Raw genomic sequence first — 12,413 nt, 5'->3', positions numbered from 1 at the left:
GTGTATTAGTTACTTATCTGTGGTTTTGATAAAATATTGTGGCCAAAAGCAACTTCCAGAAGGAAGAGCTTATTTTGACTCATGCTTTGAGGGTAACCCATCATAGTGGGGAAGGTATGTGAACAGGCAGGCAGGGCGTCAGGAGCAGGAAACTGACTGGTCACATTTCATCTGCACACAGGAAGCAAAGAGAAAACAGGAGCTAGGGTAAGGCTATAACCCTCCAAAGCCCACCTCTAGTGACGTACTTCCTCCAGAAAGGCCTCGCCTCCTAAAGGTTCCATAACCTCCCCCAGACAACTGAGGATCAAGCGTCTCGATCAAGGCACAACATCCCACAATGTTCACGACAACTCATGATCATCCCTCTTTACACACAGGATAAAGCACACAGTGTCTACCCTGAGATATCTAGTAATTTCCTCACTCTCACACAGATAACAGTGCCAGAAGTGGTTGGATTTTAGAGCCTTCTCTGTTCCCTCTGCTGTTCATTCTCAAAGAAAAGTACAAAGTGGACAAAGCCCCCTAAAGCAGGTGTTATACTCTAATGAAAACTACTTTGGGGTGAAACACATAGGTCATTTGGAACTTGGTTTCTTTCAACTGCGCCATCGGAAAGCAAGCCAATACTCTGGGAAAAAATAAAGGAAAGAAGGAGGACACGTGGAAACATTTGTCTGTAATTGGAACACATCATGCTCCTGGGCTAAGCCAAATAGGGAATTGCTAGCCTGTCATTCTGTCTCCCGATCTGTTAAAGCTCTGAATCCTGGGATGAACATATGGTTGAACAAACATGATGGTTTACTCTTTTTTTAAATTTATTTCCACACATGTGGCATGGTTCCACTGAAAACTATCACAGGGGACCATGCAACGTGAACCTTGCTTGTTTTAAACTCTGATCTCCTAGCAAGAATAGCAAGGATCCGGAGCCAAGGAATCTGTCATACAGATGAAATGACAAGCTCTTACTGCTCTTGTCCTCATGTTCTGGTTCTCGGCACCATTGTAAGAGCTCAAACTAGGATGGGAGGTAAAATATTTTTGAAGTTATGTAGCCAAAGGCTCACACACATATAGTTTGGACACAGACACAACAAAGTAAAGGGTGACAATTGAGGCAGCATGACACAATGCAGTTGCTAAATCACCATCAGCCAATCCTGCGAGGAGTCGAAGCCAAGGAGTTCCCTGGGGGGACACCTCAAATAAACAGGTTGGGCCCTACAGACTTGAGGAGGGGTCATAACCTGGATGGGGCATCTTCTTTCAGGGGGATGTTAATTCCTGGGGAAGACTCACTAGGTAGGTTTATACATTGAGGATGGAAAGAGAGATGTGCTCTGAGCAGGGCTTAGGTGAGAAAGCAAAAACCCCATGCTGGAAAAGGTTAGTGGGGGAACACATTGGTTACTTTTTAGGTGCTGTAATAACATATCTGACAAAAGCAGTGGAGAGGAAAAAAGAAGGAATGAAGAAGGGGGGAGGGAGGGAGGGACGGAGGGCTCATTTTGCCTTTCACTTTGATACAGAACAGTTCATCATGCTGGGAATGGTCTGGCAGCAGGAGCAGTGCTGATCACTTTGTATCTACAGCCAGGAAGCAGACAAGTTCCTATCTATCAGCATTTCCAGTTCCCCTCCCTCCTATTCAGTCTGACTGCCCAGCCCACGTTTACAGTGGGTCTTCCTCAATTCATCTTCTCTGGTAGTATGCTCATAGGCACACCAAGAGGTGAAAGTACTAGAATCCAGTAAAGTCAACAATGAAGGTTAACCATACTATGGGCACACATACATACTGAGGGAAAGGAGTAGATTTGAAGGGATGAAGCTGGGGATACTTGTATGACTGGAGTGAAAGAGCCTCGGTGTGATCTTTTGGACAAATGAAAACCACCCAAATGCTTCAAGAAAGACAGTGGTAACACCTGTTGGGAATGTAGAAAGATCCAGCCAGCAACTGTGTGGAAGAGAGTGAGTTGCTTTGAGCAGAACATAGGGCAGGGAACCTTTGGCAGAAGCTGTAACAGTGGTGGAGGTGAGGAAGGAGGGTGTGGATTGCAGCTCATTTACTTCTAGTTCTCACCACTCCTAACATTCTCATGTGCCAAAGTTCCCATCTGCTTCTCCAGTGGTCCCATTCTGCCCATGACACATTACTTTCTGTGTACTAAACACCTTTTCTGCATACAAAGATCTTGAGCTAAGTTCCTTGTCTACAGTCATCTATTCTCCAAATGAATGCAGTTGATGCAAGTCCAACTCAGTTTCATTGCTGTAATGAATAAGACATAATAATAGTAGTGAATGGAACAAGGCTGAGGACAGGACACATTGGTAAACCAGAGTCGATGTCCCTAGGTATGAACACCAATATGTAATACTTCGAGGTGTCTAGTTGCTGTTTAACCTAGTTCTCCTGCATCCAGTCTCTGTTCCCTTAACTTGCTAAGGACCTATGTTCTGCTTCTGCCACATACCGTGCTGAACTCCTCAGGATTGTGTTCCACCTAAACTACTCTGTGGGGCCAATAGAGAGTTTTCTTGTGAGTCTTTGCTGCCACCTTGTGCTCAATATGAACCCTTGACTGTTTTTCAGTTATCAAGCCTTCCTTGTCTTGCCCTACATTGACAATTGCCTCAGGGATTTATAACATATGTAGCTCATCTATGTCCTGGTCATGAGATTCATGAGATTCAAAATGGACTCTCTCTAAATATGTGCCAATTAAAGAGCAGTCAAAACCAGGAGACTGGATCATGAGAGATTGCCATTTTGGGGTGAGGTGGCAGGGGCAGAGGGTGGATAAGAGAGGGCTAAGAATTAGTATGAAAGTTTTTTTAGGGTCAAGATCATGGAAGATCTTTTATATCCTGATGTAAAATTTAGCCTTTTGTGTGTGGAGGAAGATTTAAGACACTTCAAGCGTGGCCAGGCATGGTGGCTCACATCTTTAATCACAGCACTGAGGAAACAGAAACAGGTGGATCTCTATGAGTTCAAGGCCAGCCTGGTCTACATAGAAAGACCCAGGAATAGCCAGGGCTACATAATAAGACCTTGTTTCAAAAAAAATAAATAAATAAAAATAAAAATACATTTAAAGCTTTGGTGGTGATAGGGATTAGGTTTGCATTTGATAGTCATGTGAGGGAAAGACTGAAGGGATGCACACTGTGGTTGTGATGTGAGCGGCAGCCACAAACACAAGAAATACCAGGTACTGGGTGAATTGTGGCCGAGGCAGTGTCATGGAGAAGAGAGGGCATGAACAAGGGACAGGGTGGAAAAACTGACTACATGATCTAGTAGACAATGGTGCCAGCCCCCAAATGAGGCTAACTGAACAAGAAACAGGTTTAGGGAAGAGATATTCATTTTCTTCCAAAACCTGCATGAATGCTGAGATGAAAAGTGCGCGGGCTTCCAAAATTTTCACCATCTCCACTAATTGTTTGCTTTTGCTTTCTGATGGAGACAGACTCTTAGGAGTTCCAGTCTAGCCTTAAATTCAATATGTAGTGGAGGATGACCTTGGACTTTCAATCCTTCTGCCTCTACCTCTGGAGTGAGTGCTAAAATTACAATCATGTGTCACCACACCCAGTTTAGGAGCCACTGGAGACTGAGCCCAAAACTTCTCATGGACTCTAAGCAAGCATTCTCTACCAAGAAAGCCATGCCTCCTAGCCTGTCTCTTACTCTTTTTGCAGTGTATTTCAGTTTACTGATCAAGATCGGACCACAGTTCATTGTTACCTTTATATGTTTCTTACAAGTGTGGTGATCTAAGGTGAGGGAATGCATCATTAGTTATCTGGAAATTCTGAGAAAAACATTTCTACAGCATTAGTACTTCTGGTTCCCACACTTTTAAAATACTGGAGAGGACTGCGTTCATACTTATAGGCAGCCTATATCTTGCTAGCTTGTCATTACTGGCTGGCTTAATAGGCTAGATAGATAGATAGATATAGATATAGATATAGATAGATAGATAGATAGATAGATAGGTAGATAGATAGATTTATTTTTATTTCATGTGTATGAGTGTTTTTGCCTGCATTGCTTTTACATGGTGTGCACGAAATGCCTGTGCAGGCCAGAAGAATGCAACAGCCACCCTCCACTCCCAACCCCCACCCCTAGATTTCAGTTATGGGCAGTTTTAAATTGCCATGTGGTTGTTAAGAACCAAACCTGAGTCCTCTGCTGGAGTAGGGAGTTCTCTTAACCCTTGAGCAATCTCTCCAGCACAGAAGTTTATATTTTTAACTGGTCAGTCACTACCATAAAAATCTGTCAGAAACATTCAGCATATGGTATTTTTTAAATTCAAAACCTAAGAAAACACATGAGTTCTATGCTGATGTTATAAAAATCACAGATGGATCTTTTTCACCCTGTGGAAATATTAAGGTTAAAAAACTTATAGACAAGGAGACTGGGAGGGTCCAAGTTTTACTGGGAAGATGGACAACTTGCAATTAATTTGGATCATCACTTTCCTGTTTCTTTTAGACCACTCTTACCTCCAGGAACCCGCTCTCTGTGGACCCCACATGACATTTGATGAAGATCGCTGTGAGTGCGTCTGTAAAGCACCATGTCCAGCAGATCTCATTCAGCACCCAGAAAACTGCAGTTGCTTTGAATGCAAAGAAAGTCTGGAGAGCTGCTGCCAAAAGCACAAGATTTTTCACCCAGACACCTGCAGGTCAATGGTCTTTTCGCTTTCCCCTTAACTTGGTTTACTGATGACATTTAAAGGACATACTAATCTGAACTGTTCAGGCTCTATTCTCTCAGAGCCCAAGCACACTCTTATTAAAAAAAAAAAAAAAAAAAAAAAGGAACACAGACGTTTGGCATCTAAGAAATATGTGGAAGTATATCTATAGAGTGATGATTAAATTGCTTTGTTTCAAAACAGGGTCTCACGAATTATAGACCTGTACTGCCATGCCTGCCATTACACTATCATGAGCAGGAATAAAAGAAGTCACTGACATTTAAACAACAGGGTTAAGGGAGTTTCCTCTCTCTCTCTCTCTCTCTCTCTCTCTCTCTCTCTCTCTCTCTCTCTCTCTCTCTCTCTCTCTCTCTCTCTCTCCCTGCCCCTCCCTCTCCCCTCCCCTCCCCTCCCCTCCCCCCTTTCCCTCTCCCTCTCCCTCTTTCTCTCTTTGTAGGCAAGAAACTTTCCCTCTCCCTCTTTCTCTCTCTGTAGGCAAGAAACTTATGGATGACTATAACCTTTGGAAGCCATTGATTGGATTTTGATCAGTTTCCAAATCTACCCAAACTAACCACTGATTTTTTTTTTAATATTTTTTATTAGGTATTTTCCTCATTTACATTTCCAATGCTATCCCAAAAGATTTTTTTAGAAATTAATTCAATTTGTTCCTTGACAATTTCATACAGGTATAAAATGTGTTTCTAATTACCTTTATTCCTACACTCTCAACCCTAGCCTATTCCTGTCAACTCATTTCCTCCTTGCTCATCTTTCCCATTGTTTTATGATCCAATAAATGCAGCCGGGGCCATATGTGTGAGCACAGGTTTGGAACTAGCTATCGGAGCTTGTTGGGCTCATCCACCAATAGGACCACAACTAAAGAAAGTGACTCCCTCATCTTCCAGATTCTACCAGTAGCCTACAGCTCATTGCCTCCACCCCCAATGAGCCCCCCCTCCAAAATGCATAATTAACTGTTGAGAAGTTTGGCCTTGTGTAGGCCTAGGGCAGATCATCACAGTTCCTGCTTGCAAAGTCTGCAGCATACCTATAAGATGGGTGTTTGCTCATCCTTCTCTCCATCTTTTGATTCTTACATTTTCCCCAGTTCTTCTTCTGCTGTGCCCCCAAGCTTCACGGGAGGTGATATCAACATCTTTGTTAGGGCTGAAACCTCAGCCAGTATAGTGCCCACATAGAATATTGCATTTATGCTTTACATACATGTCTGGAAATTTTTCTTTGAGAACAATGAAATGAAATCAGAACATAATGCCATATTTGAAGTTGATCCTTGCTTCTAAAGTCTCATCTTTACTTTCTTTCACAACAGCTGTGAGGACAGATGTCCTTTTCACACCAGAACATGTGCAAGTAGAAAGCCAGCCTGTGGAAAGCACTGGCGCTTTCCAAAGGCGACAAGGGCCCAGGGGCTCCACAGCCAGGAGAACCCTTGATTCAACTTCCTTCCAAGTTCCCCCATCCCTGTCATTTTAAACAGCTTGCTGCTTTGTCAAGTTGCTGTCACTGTTGCCCACTACCCCCAGGTGTTAGAAAAATTGATTTGACCTAGTGTCATGGTAAAGCCACATTTCCATGCAATGGCAGCTGGGGGATTTCCCGGTTCACTGACAAATGACTTGTAGCTTCAGATGCCTTTGCGCCATCAGCACTCAGAAAGGAAGGGGTCTGAGGAGCCCCTTGTTTTGATGAATAAGAAAAGGTTGCCTGAAACACAGTAGTAGGTGCCACTCAATTGGTTCCTCGGGCTGGCAAAGTCCAAGGGCAATGCTCATGAGTCATTGTGCTTCTTTCTTATGCGCAATTTCATTTGTATGATCAGCACTGACTGATGCAATTCCCATTCCACTTGTACTTTTTAGGTTTACTGAAGCACTGCCTGATGTTTTATATGTAAATGTATTTAAAGGAAATAAACATTGTTATGCAGCCCACAGAAGTCAGCGTTATTTATTGTGCTCTTCCTCCACATTTCATGCTAATGGGAAATATTTTTAAGACCAAAGGGAAGCTAGAAGTGGGAGGTTCAGGGAACACATAAATAGACTGAAACTAGACCTTGGTTTTGGGAAGCCAAGGCAGATCTCCAATCAGGTTTATCATTCTAAACAAGGGTAACACAGGGGTTCTGGGAAGCACTCTGTGGTGTGTGAATAAACTGAACACATTGAACTTGACCATCCTCCTTTTATGGAGAGGAGCCTAACAATGTTAATATTTCCCCACCACCTGGGATTTGAAAAAAAAAGTGTGTGTGTGTGTGTGTGTGTGTGTGTTGCTTGCATGTATGATTGTGCACCTGTAAGACCCCAAAAGCCTTACATCCGGGATGTCCCACTCACATAGACAAAGAGATGGAGATGGATGCAAAATGCAAGAGGTTTATTGATCTAGCATGCTGGGGTCGTCCTGAAATCGGGATGGAAGCGACCACAAATAGCTAAAGCACACATCTTTTATACATTTTTAAGAGCAGTTTTCAGTCACAGTTTAGGGCTGGCAGTTTATCATTAGTTAACCTTTAACCGCATTAAGGGGGCAAAGTTAAGGACCGGAGATATTGTGTGGGCTTTTCTAAACAATCAGATTTATCTCTTAGTGAGTAAACTTAAGGACCAGAGGTCAATTCTGGGGAAAGAACATCTTGACATTTACTTAATTTTTTTTTTTTTTACAACTGTGGTCATTTTGAGCTACCACAAATCTTACACACCATGTGCACATTGTGTGCCCTTGGAGGCCAAAGGAGGGTGCCAGATGCCCTGACATTGGAGTTGCATATGCTTGTGAGCCACGAGGTTGGTGCTGGGAATTGAACCCAGGTCCTCTGGAAAAAAAAAAAAAAAACACTCAGTGCTCTTAATAGCTAAGCCTTCCTCGAGCCCCTTGCTCTTCAAGACTTTGAGTGTTTGTGGCTTCCTCCGAAAGCCTGTGCCCCTTCCCTCCAGTGTTTCTTTTTCTTTTTCTCTTTCTTTTTCTTTTTCTTTTCCTTTTCCTTTTTCTTTTCTTTCCTTTTCTTTTCTTTTCGATATTTTCTTCATTTACATTTCAAATGGTATTCCAAAAGTCCCCTATACCCTACCCCCACCCTGCTCCTCAACCCACCCACTCCTGCTTCCTGGCCCTGGCATTCCCCTGTACTGGGGCATATAATCTTCGCAAGACCAAGGGCCTCTTCTCCCAATGATGGCTGACTAGGCCATCTTCTGCTATATATGCAGCTAGAAACACGAACTCTAGGGGGTACTGGTTAGTTCCACCTATAGGGTTGCAGACCCCTCCATCTCCTTGGGTACTTTATCTAGCTCCTTCAATGGGGGCCCTGTGTTCCAGCCAATAGATGACTGTGAGCATCCACTTCTGTATTTGCCAAGCACTGGCATAGTCTCACAAGAGACAGCTATATCAGGTTCCTGTCAGCAAAATCTTGCTGGCATACGCAATAGTGTCTGGATTTGGTGGCTGTTTATGGGATGGATCCCTGGGTGGAGCAGTCTCTGGATGGTCCTTTCTTCTGTCTCAGCCTGAAACTTTGTTTCTGTAACTCCCTACATAGGTATTTTGTTCCCCATTCTAAGGAGGAACAAAGTATCCATACTTTGGTCTTCCTTCTTCTCGAGTTCCATGTGTTTTGCAAATTATATCTTGGGTGTGCTTAAGTTTCTGGGATAATATCCACTTCCTCAGAAAATTGGACATAGTACTACCAGAGGATCCAGCAATACCTCTCCTGGGCATATATCCAGAAGATGCTCCAACATGTAATAAGGACTCATGCTCCACTGTTCATAGAGCCTTATTTATAATAGCCAGAAGTTGGAAAGGACCCAGATGTCCCTCAACAGAGGAAGGGATACAGAAATGTGGTACATTTATACAATGGAGTACTACTCAGCTATTAAAAACAATAAATTTATGAAATTCTTAGGCAAATGGATGGATCTGGAGGATATCATCCTGAGTAAGGTAATCCAGTCACAAAAGAACTCACATGATATGCCCTCAGGTGTTTCTAAGAGTATTCACTGTCCAGTCTGCATGTCAACTTAAATAGCAGCAGGATTCTTCTGTTTCCATAGATGCCCTGAAGGGAGCACAAGGCCTTTTCTTCTCTGTCCATTCAAAGAAGTGCCCAGGTCTGGTGAGATGACTCAGTGGGTAAGAGCACTGACTGCCAGGAGCTCTTCTAAAGGTCTTGAGTTCAAATCCCAGCAACTACATGGTGGCTCACAACCGCCCATAATGAGATCTGTTTCCCTCTCCTGGTGCGTCTAAAGACAGCTACAGTGAGTGGAGTTCAATTCCCAGTGACCATGTGAGGGCTCACAACCATCTGTACAGCTACAGTAGTGTACTCATATACATAAAATAAATAAATCTTAAAAAAAAGAAGTGCCCGTACATAAAGTTCATTTTTGGCATAGATTTTACTGAAATGTTGGCTCATTAGAGGGAATTAAATAGCAGTATTACTTATGAAATAAATTGATCTCAGCACTGCGCGTGGATATGACAGGGGACAGCCCCACACAGATTCTATTATGGTAGTTACCACAGAATTGTGTAAATACTTGTGTTTATATCTGTCCTTCTACTCTTCCATGACCCTTTTAGGATTGGAGAATTTCCTGATCAGAGGATGTGACCCAACTTTCTAAGGTCAGACCACCCTGGAGTAGGACAGTCACAAAGAAAAAGATAATGATAAAAAAAATATAACCCCATGGTGATATTGTTGGATCCTGGCCTAAATCCCTGCCCTTCCTCTTTAAATTTGCTAAGCATTCTCCCTTTGTTTGTTTAAGTTGTTTGAAGCCTGTAGATTGGGCCTTCTAATACTTTTTGGCTTTATTTCTGCTCCCCCCCCCTTTTTTCTTAGCCTAGCTTTGGGACTGTTGTTGGAGCAGTTCCACGAAACATCTGCTGATCTCCAAACAATGAATGATGCAAAAGGAGAAATTGTGTATTCACAAAGTGGCAGAGAAATGTGGAAGTCTGAGACAAATTCCAAACCTGTCTTCCAGAGGAGAGAGGCTCGGGGATATTTATGGAATAAAGAAGTAGGCTTAAAAGTGATCAGAGGGGCCACATTCAATGCTCTATGAATTTGTAATTAATCTTTAGAGCTTTCCATGGGACTCTAACTCACAAAATGTCAGTCTTATCAAATCTGTGATGTTTGCAGGATCTGAGAGTGGAGTTTTCACACAAATGCTCTGCATCAAAAGTTTACACACTTCTGACATCTGCACAGGCCCAAGGAACTACTAGGATGGTAGAACAGAAATCCCTGAGAAGTGCCCTAGGCAACTGTACCCATCACAGGTCAGAGCTTCGTCTATAGCAGAGCAAGTCGGGGAATAATAACGTACTGGGCTATATGGCTTCCCAAACTAGTGATTTTTACAGTCAACTGAAAACAGGCAGTGTGAGGGCTCAAGCTGTGTGTTACATTGAAATTCCTGTGCTTAGGGGATCTATAAAACAAAATGCCTCTAACCTGTAAACCCCACTTTCAAAAGGACAGACAGCTTCCTGAAATGCTGGGGTGGGGGGTGGGGTATTCATGAAAGATTAAAAGGCAAGGGTTTCCCCCTCAGTAAATAAGCTTGGTTGCCCCAGCTGCACAGGATGTGGTTGAATCACACAAAGGTGGCAGGTATGGAGGGAGATAGGAAGTATGTCGGGATGTATACTCTCCCCTGACTGGACCAAGGTGGGAAATACATAGCCTTGTGGGGTCTACCTTTATAATACCTGATGAACGTGATTCGGCACCATTCTCTGGGAATCCCAGGTATGGACCTGGCCAGTGTCCACTGTCCTTTCCAACACTGAATAATGGTTTGCTTCGAATTTGGCTCAAAAAATGGGGTAGTGGTCTTATTCTTGCCTATTGGGATTAACAGTAGCTGAAAGCAAGGGATCCAGATTGTTTACCTAGGTTTTCCCCTGGATTTCAGAAGTAGTCCCACTCTGCAGTTACTGTCCTTGCTCTTGACACTTCCTGCTAGGGGCCCAGTCACTCCCCTCCTGCTGCATGCTTGTACTCGCCCTCTGTGACCTCAGTGCTGATGCGGCTCCCCTATAGTGTTATTTTTTTTTTAATCAAATCTCTGAGAGGGCTCTCAAGCGGGTAGGGTTGGTAAGTGTACTTTGGCGCTCTGTCCCCTACCTTGGCATTGCATTTACTTCCTCCTGCTCCACACCCCTCCAGGGTATTTGGTGAAGCTCCCCTGATGAGTGAGTCAATTACTCTGCTCATTCATTTTTCTAAAATGGGTTTTCAGATCTTACTTTATGAGTGTTTTACCTGCACATATGTATGTATGTATGCATGTGTACTTCATATATGCCTGGTGCCCAAAGAGGACAGAAGGTGTTGGGTCCCCTGGAATTGGAGTTAGAGACAGTTGTTAACTGCCATGTAGGGACTAGAAACTGAACTCAGGTCCACTGCAAAAAGAAATGCTCTTAACCATGGAGCCATCTCTCCAGCCGTCAGCTCACTCCTGACAGGCTAGAAAGAGAGAGGTCAAGTCACCCATGCGGAACAAAGACACAAAGTTTAAAAATGAGCTCTTGCTTCGCCATGGCTGGTCAGGATTGAACTGGTCTTCCTGGAGGGTTTGTTCTAGCCATTTTTTGTCATTCCTGTGATCAAAAATAAAATGCCTTTCATAAAGGCAAATACGGGAGAAAATGAGGGACCTGCCTGGCTCCATTTTGAATGCAGAAGCCATTATGCTGTATTGTTAAAAATAAGTTTCTGTTTCTGTTTCCTGGAACCTGACACAACCTAACCATGACCTTACATGTTTTGGGGGCACACCCAAACCCTCCCTAATCCTTCAGAATCACATGGTGATATCTGTGGGATTTTTTAAAATCTGTTTGTTCACTTTTTTTTTTTTTTGAGATTTTCATGTACCTCCTTACCGCTCCATCATGTTCAGAAAACCTGCTTTGCAACTACTGACGATTTTAGTTCTTAAAAGGGTCCTAAGAAAATGGACTCAGGGCTGTTCTCTTTAACCAAACAGAGGACACAGTCACTGGCCAACTCTCCGGTGCACCCCTGATAAAAATCAAACTTGCTTCAAATGTGGCTGAAAATGGTGGTAGTGCCCTTCTTACTTGGTGGGATTAACACAAGGTGTATTTTGACTCATACTTTCAGGATCCAGTCCAGTATGGCGGAGAAGTCAGGGTGGCAGGAACATGAGGCTCCTGGTCATGAGCAGGAGCGTGAGGTAGCATCAAGCCTGCAGTTGGGAAGCAAAGAGGGATGCATGCTGTGCTCAGCTCCTTTACTCCTGTCAATTCAGTTCATAAGCTGAGCCTACGGGATGGTGCTGCCAGCATTTGGAGTTGGTCTCTCTCACTCTAGGAAACCTCTCTGAAAACACCCTCTCGTACATTGAAAACACCCCTTCGTACATGCCCAGATGATTCCAGATCCATCAAGTTCATAATTAAGGTTAGTGGTCATAAGGTAGAATAGCTTGGTGTATTGTTTTATTTGAGTTCATTAGTCATAGTACAGGAATATTTGTCATACCAATAGCCTTTGAACATTATCTGAAAATGCTCAACTTGTCAGAAAAATTAAAATATGGTAGGGGATCTCCAAGAACATAA

At 43.2% G+C, this 12,413-nt stretch overlaps 1 protein-coding gene across 2 annotated transcripts in view; it reads left to right on the top strand.

Moving 5' to 3' along the window:
* Vegfd (vascular endothelial growth factor D) overlaps positions 1–6,693 on the top strand; it is a 30,246-nt gene extending 23,553 nt beyond the window's left edge. For both annotated transcript variants that reach the window (XM_085837914.1, XM_021153978.3), the window contains 2 exons: positions 4,532–4,727; positions 6,085–6,693. In XM_085837914.1, the coding sequence (XP_085694040.1) occupies positions 4,532–4,727; positions 6,085–6,208 (320 nt within the window). In that variant the 3' untranslated portion in view covers positions 6,209–6,693. The remainder of the gene's footprint in view (positions 1–4,531; positions 4,728–6,084) is intronic.
* The last annotated feature ends 5,720 nt before the right edge of the window (positions 6,694–12,413 follow it).

The sequence above is a fragment of the Mus caroli genome, unplaced genomic scaffold (genome assembly GCF_978045245.1).
Source record: "Mus caroli unplaced genomic scaffold, Mus_caroli_1 scaffold_5, whole genome shotgun sequence".
NCBI lineage: Eukaryota > Metazoa > Chordata > Mammalia > Rodentia > Muridae > Mus > Mus caroli.
The sequence above is the reverse complement of the archived record's forward strand: the minus strand, read 5'-3'. Positions and strand labels throughout refer to the sequence as shown.